The sequence below is a fragment of the Sprattus sprattus genome, assembly GCF_963457725.1.
Source record: "Sprattus sprattus genome assembly, chromosome: 14".
NCBI lineage: Eukaryota > Metazoa > Chordata > Actinopteri > Clupeiformes > Clupeidae > Sprattus > Sprattus sprattus.
In genome coordinates, this window is record NC_137912.1 from 6,783,235 (window position 1) to 6,800,734 (window position 17,500).

The following is a 17,500-nucleotide window of genomic DNA, read 5'->3' on the forward strand; positions in this document are numbered from 1 at the left end:
TAATTAGTCGGCTCGATGAAATTTGTCTCAGCCTTGAAATGGAATTTCAAAGCAAACATATAAAAGCACAAAAAATAACCAGACATTTACACATCTCATTAACCAACTGTCTTCTCTCGATAACCTTGTACTCGGAAGGCCTTGTCATTCTCCCTGCATTGCTGTTATTTACTGTGCATTTTGTACTTAATTTCTCCGTGACTGTTCAAATAGGGACAGGGATGTGCTCTCCTAACCGCCATCTTTTCATTGCCTAGTCAGTGTTACCTTGTCCAAATGACAGGAAGCAGGGGGCTTTGTTTGGATGATGTAATCTCAGTGAAATTGTGAGTATACAGATAATGAATGAATGTGTTGTGTGTGTGTGTGTGTGTGTGTGTGTGTGTGTGTGTGTGTGTGTGTGTGTGTGTGTGCGTGCAGTGTGCTTTTGTGTGTTTGCGCGCGTTTGTATGTGTGTGGGCGCGTGTGTATGTGTGTGTGTGTATATCTGTAGAATGCTCATGGATGACCTTCTTGAATATTGAAAGTATTGGAAATGAGTGGTTGAACTGAACTGAATTGCGTGAGTCAGTCATAAGTCTGCACTGTCAAACTTATCTGTCTGCTGAATGTGATTTGTGCCTCTGAGCTGTGGTGTGTGTGTGTGTGCTGTGTATGTGTGTGTGTGTGTGTGTGTGTGTGTGCTATGTGTGTGTGTGTGTGTGTGTGTGTGTGTTCAGTGTGTGTGTGTGTGTGTGCTATGTGCCTTTCACCCAGCTGTTCATCCTCTTGTCCCGGGGGAGTGAGTCTCCTCAGCTGGAGTGTGCTTCAGTCACGGAAGGTGGCCTCAATGCCAGCTAGCCCCAGCCAAGCCCGGCACCACACTGCACCACACTCACATGTCAACACACACACTAGCACACTGCACCACACTCACATGTCAACACACGCACTAGCACACTGCACCACACTCACATGTCAACACACACACTAGCACACTGCACCACACTCACATGTCAACACACACACTAGCACACTGCACCACACTCACATGTCAACACACACACTAGCACACTGCACCACACTCACATGTCAACACACACACTAACACACTGCACCACACTCACATGTCAACACACTCGTTAGCACACTGCACCACACTGCACCACACTCACATGTCAACACACACACTAGCACACTGCACCACACTCGCATGTCAACACACTCGTTAGCACACTGCACCACACTGCACCACACTCACATGTCAACACACTCGTTAGCATTAGCACACTGCACCACACTCACATGTCAACACACTCGTTAGCTTTAGCACACTGCACCACACTCACATGTTAACACACTCGTTAACATTAGCACACTGCACCACACTCACATGTCAACACACACGTTAGCATTAGCACACTGCACCACACTCACATGTCAACACACTCGTTAGCATTAACATTAGCACACTGCACCACACTCACATGTCAACACACTCGTTAGCATTAACATTAGCACACTGCACCACACTCACATGTCAACACACTCGTTAGCTTTAGCACACTGCACCACACTCACATGTTAACACACTCGTTAACATTAGCACACTGCACCACACTCACATGTCAACACACACGTTAGCATTAGCACACTGCACCACACTCACATGTCAACACACTCGTTAGCATTAGCACACTGCACCACACTCACATGTCAACACACTCGTTAGCATTAACATTAGCACACTGCACCACACTCACATGTCAACACACTCGTTAGCATTAACATTAGCACACTGCACCACACTCACATGTCAACACACTCGTTAGCATTAGCATTAGCACACTGCACCACACTCACATGTCAACACACCCATTAGCATTAGCACACTGCATACCACCGAATGGTTTCAACAATGAAAGATAAAAGATTTGAACAGTTCAGAAGTGGCAGATGAGTGAAGAGAAGCTGTGGGGGTCTTTCTCTTTTCCTTTCCCTTTTTCTCTCTTTCTTTCTTTCTTTCTTTCTTTCTTTCTTACAACAAACCATAACAGAATACCTGAAGTCAAACTACTGCTTTATCACCAGTTTTTCATCCCCTATGCCTTTCCATCTCTTCACTGTGGCGTGGACTTCATGCCCTGTCTGTTCCACTAACTGTTTTAACAGACAGGATCGAAGTGAGGATAGGTACCCAAAATCTGCTGTTCATTGTTTGTTCTCCGGAGATGTGGGAGAGATCATGGTTCCGTGTAATTGTGCCCGAGACTGATCTAAGAATGAGGAGAGCCCGCTTGGAGGAATTTGATGCCTTGGCGAACTTGTCTGTGCGTTGATTGATTCAATTAGAGTCGTGAGGAGGATGGTTGAGCGTCTCCTCTTTTAGCTGCAGTTGTGTGGAAAGCAGTTGTTTGTGAGTCACACAACCTACGCAGATTTGACCTAAAAATATTTTCGCTTTTTTCTGTTTCTCTAGAATTTCTCTGTGAGTTTTTGAAAAGTTTCCTCTGTCACTACTTTTGCCTCTTTTCTTTTTTCCCTCTTAAAGAACACTGAGAACTTTTATATGTCCTTTCGGGAGATTGTGCTATCCCACGGGTTCCCCACTGGAGTGCGGTGTGAAAACCAGTGTGGGTTTCCCTTCTGCATTTTTGTGGAAAGAATCTCTTTATATCAGTGCTAATGCAGAAGACTGATGTTTGTGGACAACGGGCCTAGCTCTGTGCTTCTGAGTAGAAACCCATGCATTCAATGTTAGCGTTGCTTTGTGAGTATCCTTTCATGTTGCTGTTTTTTCAGTTCGACATACAGTATAGGCACACATCTCTGTCAAAAGAGACTTCCACAAGCATCTGTGTGTCTGTTCGTCTGCATAAAACTGCATAAAACTAGAACAGGCCTTGTTCGGCATTAGCATTCATTCAGAGAGCCTTAGCGTTCCCATTGTGGGCTGCTGTTGTGTCTGCTGGGATGTGGTAGTCCTGGCCTGCCTGAGTGTGTGTGTGTGTGTGGGTTCACCCGGAGTGTGTGTGGGTTCATCCGGAGCGTGTGGGTTCATCGCGGGGTCTTAATTGGAGCACACACCTGCACGGCATGGGCACGGGCGAGCAGCTGGCGCTGTGCCACTGTGACGAGGGTATACGCGTGCAGGCCAGGTGTAGAGTTGGCAGGGGGTTGTAGTGAGGCGGCGGGGGAAGCAATTAACATGGTTACAGTCGCTGCATTGGCGAGACCTTGGGCGGCGTGATGTCACATCAAAGGTTACGCTGGTTAATGAAGGTTACAGTTGGGCTGTTCTTCTGGCTTTGCTCTGTCTTTCTGCTTGTTGTTTCCGCCTGATGTTATGTGTGGAAAATGATGGTAACACATTAGTAGGAACAGATATCAAAACATTTCACGCACTACATAGGACACACCCATTTCACATTTTCCATGTAATCAGGCGCAGCATTAGTTCAGGCTCTGAGTTGAGGAGGCCCAGTAAAGCCTCATATAAGCATTCCGAATTGCTGAGCTAACTAAACAAACAGCATTTGTCTTCTTTACATATATGTATTAATGGTCTTTTAATATACTCAACACTACCCTGTATGTATCTGTGCTCAGTAATTGAATGCACATTAAATTGTATTTCTTATTTGTATTGCTGTTCTGTATTAATCTTACTATACACCCATGCTTACCAGTAGGGTGAGCAGTAGTGAACTGAATTCATACAGAGTGAAAGTAGTTCTCATGTTGGCGTTGTGTTTTTTTTGTCTGATCTCCCTCTCTCCATCTGTCTGTCTGTCTGTCTGATTGTGTCTCTTGTGTTTTCCCGTCCGTATGTCTGTCTCTCGTCTCTCTGTCTGTCTGCCAGGGTTGCGTGGCCTCGTTTCCCTTGCCAAGTGCAGTAATTACACCCGTCGTTCCCTTTAGTTGGCTGGCACCGCCGCAGTGCAGACTTTGTCATTAATCAACACTTTTTAATTAGTGCTTGCACCTTTTGCGCTGAGTGCTTGGATTTGGCTGGCACAGCTTGGGCATGGGCAGGGTGCCAGCCAGACGCGTCACTGTCTACCCCCACCAGTGGCGAAGGGGCCCCGATTGGGTGATGCATTGTGCCCTGTAAGGGCCACTTATTGGGGCTTCATAGGGTGCTGTGATGAAACTGATGAGGGGTGGAGAAGGCTTCCTGTGAACCTGTTGTTGACGTGGTTTGTCTGAGACGTTGAAATATCATCAAGCAAAGCAAAGGTGTTGTTGCAGGAGCCAATATGCTTTTCAGAATTCTATTTCAGAATGTATTTACACATCACACATCTCTCTTTCTGTCTGTCTGTCTCTCTCTCTCTCGCTACTTCATTTGTTCCTGTCTTGTTCTCTCTGTCTCCTCTTATTCGTGATATATATCCACATCGTTCCACCCTTCCCCTCTGCGTGAAGTATCCAATGCTGTAGACTACAGGAGATTTGATGCTCTGTGCGATAGCTGTCTCTCATTTACGCCATTCAGAATGCATGCACTTCATGTTCATGTGTACCGGCATGCTTGAGCAGGATATGAGAAAATGATTGCTGCTTCCGATAAGGTCGCAGCTGCCATCCTCCGCAATGGCCTCCCTGATATGTTGTTTCATGCACTGCTGGGCCCAGACAGCCAAAGCAGGGGGCATCCTTATTCATGTTACCCTCAATGGAAATGCCAGTGTGTGTCTGTGTGTGTCTGTGTGTGTGTGTGTGTGTGTGTGTGTTTGTGTGTGTGTGTGTGTGTGTGTGTGTGTGTGTGTGTGTGTGTGTTTGTGTGTGTGTGTGTGTGTGTGTGTCTGTGTGTGTGTGTGTGTGTGTGTGTGTGTGTGTGTGCGTCTGTGTGTGTGTGTGTGTCTGTGTGTGTGTGTGAGTGTGTGTGTAACCGTATAGTGCTGTCAGTCAGCTAAGCCGCAGTAGTGATGCTCCATTTGATTATGCGTATTCATAATACACTTTTGTAAATAGGGCAACATCCCCCTGACCTCCAGGTGCTTTATACATGCATGATGTTGCTGTATATATCGGCATATATGCAAAGTGTATGCGGGTGGATACAAACACATAATGATTTTATGAGCTGCTGGGATTCATTTGGCTCCTCTTATGGGTTTGTGTCTGCTCATGCCAGCCGAGGAGCTGTGACCTAGTAGGGAGACTGAGACCTGGATGAAGGCTGCGCTGTTGCGATTAGATTAGATTAGTTGTTGATTAGATGTGTCCATTAAAATAGGTGACGGGGTAAGCAAAACACAGAATGGGAGAGAGAGATAGAGAGAGAGGGGGATGTGGGTGGGACGGTGTGTATGTGTGTGTGAGAGAGAGAGGGGGGGGGGGTGTGGGTGGGTCGGTGTGTATGTGTGTGTGAGAGAGAGAGCGAGAGAGAGAGAGAGTGGGCAAATGAGTAAGTGAGTGTGTGTGTGTTGGTGGGTGGGTGTGTATGTGAGAGAGAGAACAACAAGAAAGCTTCTATGACTTATCTTCTGAATTCCCGTAATTAAAAGTCCCAACATAGAAATTATAGCCTGTTCCATCTCAAAGGGGGCTTTGTGTGTTTGTGTGTTTAGGCCAATGTGATGCATTTCCAAGTCCCTGTTATTAATCCATTGTGTTAGCCAAACTAATTAAAGGGGTTTGTGAGTGCCTTACTCATATTTCAGTCATATTATGAGTAGATTGCACAATTCTTCAATTGGAACACCACAACCCAGAAAACTAGCCTGACCTGGTTTGACCTCAGACAATGCTTAATGTTGGAGGACACACTGTGTGATAGAAATTAGTTTTCTACTATATATTGGAAAACACAGTCATGGATTTTGTCAGTCATGTTTCAGGTTTATTCTTGAACGATGGTGGTTTCCATCGTGAGACAGAGGCTTGAAGTCACACACTCACTCACAGCGCTTCACCTTCAGCTTATCTGCCTTTCTCTAGTGAGAAAGGCTCTTATATACATAATGTTTAAGGGGTGTTACCATTGATTCAAAATAGGCCATGGCTGCAGACACCTTTGTCCCAAACCTGGGGGGAAGGGAGTTCTCACCTCCATCCCCAGGTCTGAACAAAGAGCCCTCACCAAGAAATGTTTAAATGCCAATAAAAGTAATATATTTATACTAGGTATAAATAAGTTGGAATTATTGCAACTAACCAGTCCCTTCATGTGGAATGGAAACAGTGTCACCCTCTGTTTTTAAAAGGGCGATAAACAAGCTTCAGCTGCGATAGACAAACAGTGATAATGCTCTACCCATTCCATTCAATTCTCTCATACACTCCACAGTTCTCTCTCTCTCTCTCTCTCTCTTTCCTCCTTTTCTCTGGTGGACTTCTCCTCTGTGACAGGTAGCAGTTCAGGCAGGTGGGAGCTATTTGTGTGATAAAACACGAGGCTTTCATGCAGCGCTGAATCACAAACATGAAGCATTATTTCACCTGTCATCGCTGTGCTGAAGTCAGTGTTCTCAGATTCGCTGAAGTCAGTGTTCTCAGATTCTCCATCAGCAACTGAAAGCCTAGTTGTTTTGGGAAGAAGAAAAAAAAAGATATACGTATATATACAGTACTGTGCAAAAGTTTTAGGCAGGTGTGAAAAAATGCTATGAACTAAGAATGCTTTGAAAAATGTAAACAATAAATGTTTATTTTTTATCCATTTACATGGTAAGACTGAGCACAGCAACAAGACACAACGTAGTTATACTGCATCAGCAGGGTCTCTCCCAGACAAAGATTTCAAAGTAGACAGGGGTTTCAAAATGTGCAGTTCCAGCTCTTTTGAAGAAGACGTTGAGGATCGTAGACGCAGTGTTCATCCAAGGAAACTTAATGCAGCTGATGAAAAACACATCAAGCTTATTTACCTTCGAAATCGGAAGATTTCAAGCAGTGGCATCAGCTCACAACTGGCAGAAACCAGTGGCACCCAGGTACAGACATTTACTGTCCGGGGAAGTCTGGCCAGAAGTGGTCTTCATGGAAGAGTTGCAGCCAAAAAGCTCTACCCCGACAAGGAAACAAGGCCAAGTGACTGAACTAAGCACGTAAACATAGAAACTAGGGTGCAGAAACATGGCAGAAGGTGCTCTGGACTGATGAGTCAAAATTAGAAATATTTGGCTGTAGAAGAAGGCAGTTTGTTCGCTGGAGGCTGGAGAGAGGTACAATAATGAGAGTCTGCAGGCAACAGTGAAGCATGGTAGAGGTTCCTTTCTAGTTTGGGGCTGCATTTCTGCAAGTGGAGTTGGAGATTTGGTCAGGATGAATGGTGTCCTCAATGCTGAGAAATACAGGCAGATACTAATCCATCATGCAATACCATCAGGGAGGCGTATGATTGGCACCAAATGTATTCTGCAGCAGGAACATAACCCCAAACATACAGCCAATGTCATTAACAACTCTCTTCAGCTTAAAGAAGAACAGGAAGTCCTGCAAGTGATGGTATGACCCCACAGAGCCCTAATCTCTACATCATCGAGTCTGTCTGGGTTTACATGAAGAGACAGAAGAATTTTAGGAAGCCTACATCCACAGAAGATCTGTGGTTAGTTCTCTAAGATGTTTGGAACAATTTACCAGCCGTGTTCCTTCAAAAACTGCGCAAGTGTATCTGGAAGAATTGATGCTATTTTGAAGGCAAAGGGTGGTCACACCAAATATTGATTTAATTTAGAATTTTCTTCTGTTCCTTCACTGCATTTTGTTCATTTATGAAGAATTGATGAAAATAAACTGTTAACACTTTCATTTTTGAAAGCATTCTTAGTTTACAGCATTTTTTCACACCTGCCTAAAACTTTTGCACAGTACTGTATATACAGTATATGTATGTGTGTGTATTTATATATATATATATACTTTGCTCTGAATGTGTTCAGAGGCATGTCGAAGTAAAGGTCACATGACTTGTGGAGCCCATCCATACCATAAACTATACATTCACTATAGATTTTCCTGGCAGCATTCTCACCTGCTGCTTCTAGCCGCTGTGTTCTGTGTTTCCCTGTGTGGGCACTTCATCGTATGCTCGCCTGTTTCCGTGGTAATGGCAGGTCTAACATCTGACCCACGGCAGATGCTAATGTTGATGTCCCAGCTGCAGGCCAAATCTGTCCAATTTAAACCCCTCTGACCTCGCTGACCTGGGATATTATTGTGAATGGTGACTGGCATCGCATTGCTGTTTGCTCTCTGCTAAACAAACCCAGTGATATCCAGAGTTCAGGTTCAGGTAGTGATAAACTAAATCATATTCCTATTGTGCCTCAAACGTCTAAAAAAGCTCACGGCTAACGACTCTACATTTCTAACACTCAGGCTTGACATTTTCAAGCTTTTTAAGGCACAATATGAATATGATTGAGTTTATCACTACCTGAACCTGGCTGTATCACTACACCTTAGAGTGTAGAGCCTTTGAAATACTGCTGGACTCAGATTGCCAGTGTTACCCAGACTTGAGTTCTTGTATTTTTGAGGAGAGCTAGATGTCTGATAACTGATCAGTGATCAGTGGCTCCGATCCTCATCCTGTCTTTTCACTGTTTATTTAGAACTGGAAGTTTATTCAGCATGTGCTGATATGATAAGTCTTATTGTGTCTGCAAGTCTTAACATTTTCTTGTATGCAAATACAATGACGAAAAAAGGCTTTTTTCTATTTTATTTTATTTGTATTGAGTGTATGCGAGGGTCTCTGGGTGAGGATGCTTGACTATGTGAGCTGATGTGTTTGGCTTTAAATTGGAACAGAAGGATGTCAATATTTGTCCGGCTTCATGCGGCTGAAAATCAGTAATGATGTCATCACTCACACCCAGCAGTGTGTGTGTGTGTGTGTGTCCCTCAAGAGATTTAACATGGCAACCCCCATCCCCACACACACACATCTTACACACTTGCCTACACATATGACCTGACCTTTTGACCTTCAAATGGTTCAAGCCATGACTGCTCCACATTGGAGGCATATGGGTTCTGTCGGCTCAGATTCGATGGCAGAGACTGAGATATTGATGTCTTTGATATAGTCTTTGATTTTACAGCTCTCTTGGGCTGCGTTAGAAAAGCACAGGTCCTTTTGTACGGCTGTCGCTCCCTATGTCTTTGATGTGACCTGCTAGACCGCAATAACTTGAGGAGCAGTACCTCAGAAAAACAGCCCTATGATTTTCAGTGAGGCTTCATAACACAGGAACAAATTACTTATATCATCCCACCACCATCTAATATCATACCATCACTCTCTGAACGTGCTTCTTCAAGTGTAGCCTTTAGGGAGATTGTTGGATATTTGACAAACGTCCCTAGTTGTTTGTTTTTGTGTACAAAAAAGTTTTGTAGCTCCAGAGTATGTTTGCATATTTGCAGTGGGAGTTCAACTTCAGGAGTTGATTAGGAGTTCGATGTGCATCTCTAGACTTGTGCACTGTAACACTAATAAGGCCAGGCAACATCGATATCTCAATGCATATCTTGTGAAATATCATATTGAGCTAGGACGCTGTCTGACCTCAGCTTCTGCCAAACCAATGTTAGCCATGTGCAATTTTCCAGGCGTAACTAAAGGAACTCTGGGGTACAGGAGCAGGGACAGATCAATACTCACACATGCAGCTGTGCTGTCCTTGAGGAAGGGAAGTTTGCCTTATATGTGTGTGTGTGTGTAGCTTTGCTGTGTGTGTGTGTGTGTGTGTGTGTGTGTGTGTGTGTGTGTGTGTGTGTGTGTGTGTGTGTGTTTTTTGTGTAGCTTTGCTATGTTTGTGTGTGTGTGTGTGTGTGTGTGTGTGTTTGTGTGTGTGTGTGTGTTTTTTGTGTAGCTTTGCTATGTTTGTGTGTGTGTGTGTGTGTGTGTGTGTGTGTGTGTGTGTGTTTTTTGTGTAGCTTTGCTATGTTTGTGTGTCTGTTAGTGTGTATGTATGTGTGTGTCTGTGTAACTCTGTGTGTGTCTGTGTGTTTGTGTAACTCTGTGTGTGTGTGTGTGTGTGTGTCCATATATATATATAATTTGCCCATGCTGAGCCGTGCCCAGTCATTGAGTTTTGCACTGCCTGAGGGTTTGATGAAGACTCCCGCCCTACCTATCACTCACTCAGTCAGTCAGCCAGTCAGAGGAAGCTCCTGTCTGCATGTGTGATCTTTACACTGTCTTACCTTTTGGCCCTTTTCCCAAACCCAATTTCCAAGTGCTGTGTTGAATTTATGGCCGCCTGACAGGCCTGAAGGTTTGGTTTTGACTTTTAGTGGTCTGTTCGCCTTGCCTTCAACTGAGAGGGAGAGGCTGTAGGTAGCTGAGACCAAGGCATCACTTACTGCTGTGGATTTTGCTGCTCTCCCTATTAGTAACACACTTACACACACACACAGTCACACAAACATACACACAGAAGAACAACACATCCCACCCACAGAAAGAAAGACACATTAACACAGACACACTAATGCACACACAGTTTAACAACATCATACACACACACATGCACACACACACACACACACACACACACACACACACACACACACACACACACACACACATTCAGCATCCGGCGTCAGTGGGCTTGATCGGGTCCAGTGGCTGTGTGTGGAGCCTAGCCTGCTGGCCTAATTGGCCCGTCGGCTCCATGGCATTTAACTCCCCTCATCAATTACCCATCTGCCCGAAGAGAGGAGGAGGCTGCAATGGAGAGGGAGAAAGATAGAGAGAGAGAGAGAGTGTGTGTGTGTGTGTGTGTGTGTGTGTGTGTGTGTACAGAAGCCACAATGCAGCACTGTGGGCGGATCCCAAAAGGCGAGGATTTAGGCTGGGCCTGGAGTCACAATTTTCGCTGCAGGATTTTTGTATTTGTGCAGTTTTTGATTTGGTCTCAGTGTAGGGTGTGACAACTCCTGATTTAGTCTCAGTGTGTGTGGTAGAGGGGGGTTGGGGCAATGCCTGATTGAGTCTCAGTGTGGGGGGGGGGGGGGCTTCTGATTTGTGAAAACGGTCTCACATGTCCCACTGAGACTGGGAAATGGTCATCAGAATGGCAGTTATAGTGATGAGGGTTCCAGTGTGTCAGCTCCTGCATTTTAAAAGAGACAATTCCTTTGATTGACTACCACATGTTTTTGGGACTGAGGAGGTGTGGCTCTGGATATCGGTAGAGCTGAGTCACAAGGGAAACATTTGATAGAGTAAAGCTAGCCTGACCCCGACCACATCTTTAAATCTAGGTGTGTAGCTCATAACCATGTAGCTTAATGCCCATTGTCGCACATTTAAATCACATTCATTGATATTTAATCTTTTATTGGATGCCGCTTGGGGTTAATTGAGTTCTCCGTCACCGCCGTGCTGGCCAGGGTCCAACCTAGAGCAGCTTATGAGGCCTCCTTTAGCGGCGACTGGGTAGTAAAAACACGGTGTGCCGAGTGCCAGTGATCCTATCAGCACTTTCTCATTTGGTTTAGTGCCGAAAGAGACTCGCGTCGGACTCCCCTTTCCCCTCTATAGCTGGTCCAGTGGCTGCCTCTGGAGGCAATCCTCTTACTGTGGTGTGTGTGTGTGTGTGTGTGTGTGTGTGTTTCGTGCACAGATTACCATTAGCACATTGAATTCTTCACTTTTATTTCACCGCCGGATTTCCACGCGTTCCGTAGCAGCCAGTTTCAGCTCAGCTTTTCTGTTGTCTGAGTTTTTACTTCTTTAGATTGTACTGATAAAGTCATTTTTTCTTTCTTCTGTGGTAAGATCAGAGAGAGAGAGAGAGAGGAAAAAAGAAGGGGTTGGTTTCTGAAATCCCCAAAATAGACTTCCATTTATCACAGAGTGTGTTGGACGAGGACAAGGCAGGCGGAGCAACAATGACACTGACTGTTATCGCAAAGCTTCTCCGATCGTGATTTACACAGAATGGCCGAGAAGTCCCTCTCGAACATCGCCTATAAATACCTTTACAAGCTCTCACTGCGAGCCTTCACCTCGTCCAATCAAAGCAACGTAATAAATCTCGGCCCTATGTGTTGTACGTGTATGTGATTCAAAGTGCACGCGTGTTTGTTCTACAATGCTGACCGTGTGTGTGTGTGTGTGTGTGTGTTTGTCCTACAGGAGTTTGCCGCCCTGACTAAGGAACTGAACGTTTGCAGGGAGAACCTTCTGGAGAAGGAGGAGGAGATCTCTGAGCTGAAGGCCGAGAGGAACAACACAAGGGTGAGTGCAACGCCCACAGAGGTGCACAATGGGACTTTGGAGGACTGTTAGAATACCTCCATGGTCTAAACTCCATGCAACTTGCCCTCCCTGGTATTATATTAAGGGATTTTTGTGAAATGGCCATCTTTACAGACTGATATCTCTAAAGACGAGCATGAGCATGTTGGAAATTGGTCTGGGAGCACAGAATTAACTTTTCCGTCAATCCCTGCCCACGGTGTAAAGATACAAAACGACATCTTTGGATATTATTTCAGATAAAAGCATACATTTTCATCTTGAGGACATTACACCTCTCTTAGACTGATGGCTACGGAAGCTTCTAGCATATTGAGACTGAGTCACCAAAGGAGTCAATTTGCAGGCAAATGAGAGACAGGAAAAATGATCCGCTCGTTTTAGCTCTTCATTATCACTTTGCCTCCTCTGGTCCCCAAAGCTGGTTATGAGCAAACGCCTAATGTAGTTTGCTTGCTCAAGTGCATTTTTCTTATCCTGTGAAATGAGGTGGGCTGTCTCTTGTAATACTGCCTAATGGAGAGGAGAATGACGGGAAGGATGAATGTTCCAAGGAAGCTGACCAGTCGGTGGAAAAAAGAAAAGATAATATTGAGAGAGAGAGAGAGAGAAATATGGGAATGAACAGGCGCGGCAAAGAGAGCGGGGGGAAGACGAGATGATGGAGGGAGGCTGGAGGTGAAGATCAGAGGAAGGGAACTGAAGCTGGAGGTAAAGGAATGTCAGAAATGGGGAGAGAAGGCGAGACGGGCCAGCAACAAGGAGGGCCAGAGTGAAATGAGTGATAGCGCATGGATAAACCAAACAGTCACAAGAGAACAACGAGTATTTGAGGAAAGACAACAAGACGAGGAAGAGGAAGAGGAGATTGGAGAACAGAGAGAAGAGAAGGATGATGAGTGGAGAGGGGTGAGTGGAGGACAGAGAGAAGAGAAGGATGATGAGTGGAGAGGGGTGAGTGGAGGACAGAGAGAAGAGAAGGATGATGAGTGGAGAGGGGTGAGTGGAGGACAGAGAGAAGAGAAGGATGATGAGTGGAGAGGGGTGAGTGGAGGACAGAGAGAAGAGAAGGATGATGAGTGGAGAGGGGTGAGTGGAGGACAGAGAGAAGAGAAGTATGATGAGTGGAGAGGGGTTAGTGGAGGAGATGGAACAGGAGGAGGGCTGTGGATGCTGAAGGGTAAGGTGAGGGCAGGGCGGGCGGGTGCAGTGAGAGGAACAGTATAAGGAAGCAAACAGAAGAGAGAGAGAGAGAGAGAGAGTGTGTGTGTGTGTGTGTGTGTGTGAAGTGAGAGTGGAGAAGAGGAACTGCTGTGTGAGGGGCAGGCTCTGATTGATTGCGCTGCGTGTGCTGGTGATGGGGTCAGGACCTGCTGACACACCTCCAGGTGCCCAGAAACAGGTGCTTCTCAAACTCCTCAACTAGTACTCTCTCACACACACACACACACACACACACACACACACATACACACACACACACACACACACACACTCACACATATACACACACACACACTAGGGCTCCAACTTAAAAAGTTGTCAATGAAGTAATGCCATTACTGTAAGGTCATACAATTTAAAATCATTTCACATTGAAATGTTATTGCAAAGGAGCACTGTGCTAGTAATTCACTAGTCACGAGTAATGTACTTGCCCTCTTAATATTTCAGGTTTAGAAGCTAATGCCTTTTTTTTTTGGTCTGTAGCCCTGTACACACACAGGTCATAATCATGTGCTCATGCACACTGATGAACAGGCAAAAAAAAAAATCCAATCTGGTAAGCAAAGTAACGTTGTTACTGTAATATATAAAACAGTCAGTAGTGTAATAAAAAAAAAATCAACAGTTTAGCATCTAGCATCTGTTATGCTAAAGGATAATGTCATTATAACTTGATGAAGTTAGCTCAGGCATACAATGAAGATTTTTAAGAGTCACTATGCCCCATCAGTGCAACAGACGCTTTCATTAGTTCTTCTAATGAAAGTTTATGCTGCCGTCTGCAGAGCAAAACAAGGATCGAGGGACTGCTGTGTCTGTGCGAAGCTGCCATGGTCCTGCCACTGATGCGCTGTCTGCAGTGATCGTACTATCCTACGGTGGTCTGGTTTGCATTAGCTCACAGACATCGGTGTCTTTCTCAGTCGCCCTAGAAATGGGTTGCGGATTTATCGGATACCGGAAAGTAGAATACTGTTTCTAAGTTTCAGAATCAACTTTTTCTTAGGATTTTTTAGGGTAAGGGTTAGGGTTAGGGTTAGGGTTAGGGTTAGAGTATAAGGCCATAAGTACCAATGCCTAAAAGTACGTTACACTTCCTGAACCCCCTGTGTATGAAATTCTACTTTCCGAAATCCGAAAAATCCGCAAACCTAGAAATGGGTGAACCTGGAATGTGCAGCTCTTCGGGGAGCTCAGAGCGTGTGGTGTTTGCTCAGTACACTGTCTGGATCCTCGAAGCAGACGCTCTTGGAGCCACGGGCAGTCCTCACCACTGCCACCGCCACCTCTGTGCGCTCGACGGCAGGCATGATTATCAGACCATCACCCCCTTGGCATGCATGACCCTGGAAAAAGCAGAAAGGGACAGGACAAAGCCAGTCTGGCACCGTCTGTCTACCCCCTCCCTCCCTGTCTATTGACCATCATTCCCTCTCTCCCTCCCTCCTTCTCCCTCTCTTTCTCTCTCTCTGTCTATCCCTCTCTCTCTCCCTCCCTGTCTATTGACCATCATTCCCTCTCTCCCTCCCTCCCTGTCTATTGACCATCATTCCCTCTCTCCTTCCCTCCTTCTCCCTCTCTTTCTCTCTCTGTCTATCCCTCTCTCTCTCCCTCCCTGTCTATTGACCATCATTCCCTCTCTCCCTCCCTCCTTCTCCCTCTCTTTCTCTCTCTGTCTATCCCTCTCTCTCTCCCTCCCTGTCTATTGACCATCATTCCCTCTCTCCCTCCCTCCTTCTCCCTCTCTCTCTCCCTCCTTGTCTATTGACCATCATTCCCTCTCTCCCTCCCTCCTTCTCTCTCTCTGTCTATCCCTCTCTCTCTCCCTCTCTCTCTCTCTTTCCCTGTCTGTTGACCATCATTCTCTCTATGTCTCTCCCTCCCTCCTTCTCCCTCTCTTTCTCTCTCTCTGTCTATCCCTCTCTATCTCCCTCTCTCTCTCTCTTTTCCTGTCTGTTGACCATCATTCTCTCTCTGTCTCTCCCTCCCTATCCCTCGTTCTCTCCCTCTTTCTCCTATCTCTGTCACTCTCTCTCTCTTTCCCTGTCCATTGCCCGCCTGAGGTGCAAACCATTGTGTAGTGTTTGCCCAATCCTGCCCCTTAGCCACCCTATAATCTTCCCCTCGTGTCTCCCCAATTGCCCTCTGCTCTTTCTGTCGACTCACCTGCCTACCCCCGCTGCTGTTAGTCATCTTTCCCTGTACCCTGTACCCTCTCCCCGTCCTTGGGACCCTGCACCTGAATCGATTCGGTCCGCCACGTAGCCCGAGCCAGTCGCTAACCACATTAGCATAATCCTTTTTGTGCCGAGTCCAGAGGGTTTCAATTTGTTTGAAGAGTCTTATTGTTCTGAGGCTCCATAATTGATTTTCTTGAGGCTAATGTCATTATGAGGTTTTTTTTTCTCTTCTCGTTCTGTCTTTTCTGCCAAACGCATGACACGAAATTAAAAATGATCTGTTAAGGAAGTGAAGCTTTTGTTTTCGCTGTACGCACTCGGAAACAAAAAACAGCTTTGATGTGTGCATTGCGAAGCGCGTTTGAAGTCGCTGTTTCATAGAATACAACTGACCTTGAAAAGAGTCCTCTGACAGACAGCAAGGAAATGTAGGCTCGTAATGTAATGTAAGACATACTGTATCCAGTATATTACATTAACATGCAGACACATCGTTAAGGATGATAATTGTGTGCATTGTCTGTGGCTGACGCCAGCGATGGCTGTAGTATGGAGATAGAAGTTCTGTCTCCAGGGGCTGATGATCTTTCCTGCTCTGTTGCTCTTGTCATACATAAACATACACCATTCTGTGACATTTTTATGGGTCCTTATAGGAATGGAAATCGACTTCACGCATGACATGTCACAATGTCACAACAGTATGTTTATTGTCCACGGCGGTGGAAATATATGTTTGGCTTCACCCTGAAGTTCTGGCCTAGGAGGCGAAAGCCTTTCCCCACTGGAGCTGTTTTGCTGGAGCTGTCATTTACGGTCCATGCTTTAAGTCTGCTGTCATGCATGGTGCATGCTTTAAGTCTGCTTGTACACTTTTATAGCTTTCCTGACAAGGAGAGGAATTCACCTGTAAATAAACGTTCTTGAGTTTATGCATGAAATGTTGAAATGTCAGAATGATGTGGTTGCTTTTAGTTGTTGTTGTTGTTCACTGCAGTGGAAATTCATCTTTAGCCTCAACCTATAAGCATAGGATTTTCATATGAGTGATAAAACATATAGCCACATACAATATTTAGACTGAAATAAAACAATAAATAAAGTTGGACAATTGAAATATAATATAATATACATGAATGTAAATTATATACATTCATGAATGTATGAATGTAATAACATGAATGTTTGTTGAAAGTAAACCAAAAAAAAACACGTCAGAAGTCACAAGACAGTAATGCACAAAAGTAGAGAAAAAGTGATTGCATAACTTAATTTATTTGTTTTCATGAAAGGGATTTACTGAAGGAGAAAGTAAAGACAGGCTGTTCACATTTGACCTTAATAAATCTATCTATCTGACTGGGGTGTTTCAAAGTGACTGTGTGGGTAGGAACAGTTAAGGGTCTTTTGCTTAGACATTTGGTTAGCTTTACATGCTACTGTCCAGTGCTTCAACTAGCTATTCACACTATGAATGGGAGATAGTTGATACGCTGGATGTCCGGCTGTCTATACATGTGACCCACTTACACACAGAAGTTGCAAATATAATACTGCTTATACTGATACCTGTATTAGGTTGATAATGATGATGAGGATGATGATTACATTCACAACATGGCTTTAAAGATGATGATGATGATTATTACACTCACGCTGATGAAGAGGGGACGGGTAAGAGGAGGCTAATGGCAGTGCTTGTATTGTTTGTAATGACGTTGGTGCTTGTTAAGCGTCACTCTGATAACTGACATGTAACTAACTAACACACAGAAGTTGCAAATGTAATACTACTTAAACTGATTACTGTATTGGGTCGATAATGATGAAGATGATGATGATGAGGATGATTACATTCAAAACATGCCTTTAATTGTATTGCTTT

The 17,500-nt window shown here is 44.9% G+C and overlaps 1 protein-coding gene across 1 annotated transcript in view; it reads left to right on the plus strand.

Moving 5' to 3' along the window:
• Positions 1-17,500, plus strand: part of ppfia2 (PTPRF interacting protein alpha 2) — a gene marked incomplete at its 5' end in the record, with an annotated part of 182,637 nt that overhangs the window by 109,607 nt on the left and 55,530 nt on the right. The window contains one exon of the mRNA XM_080851365.1: positions 12,086-12,187. Within this exon, the coding sequence (XP_080707491.1) occupies positions 12,086-12,187 (102 nt within the window). The remainder of the gene's footprint in view (positions 1-12,085; positions 12,188-17,500) is intronic.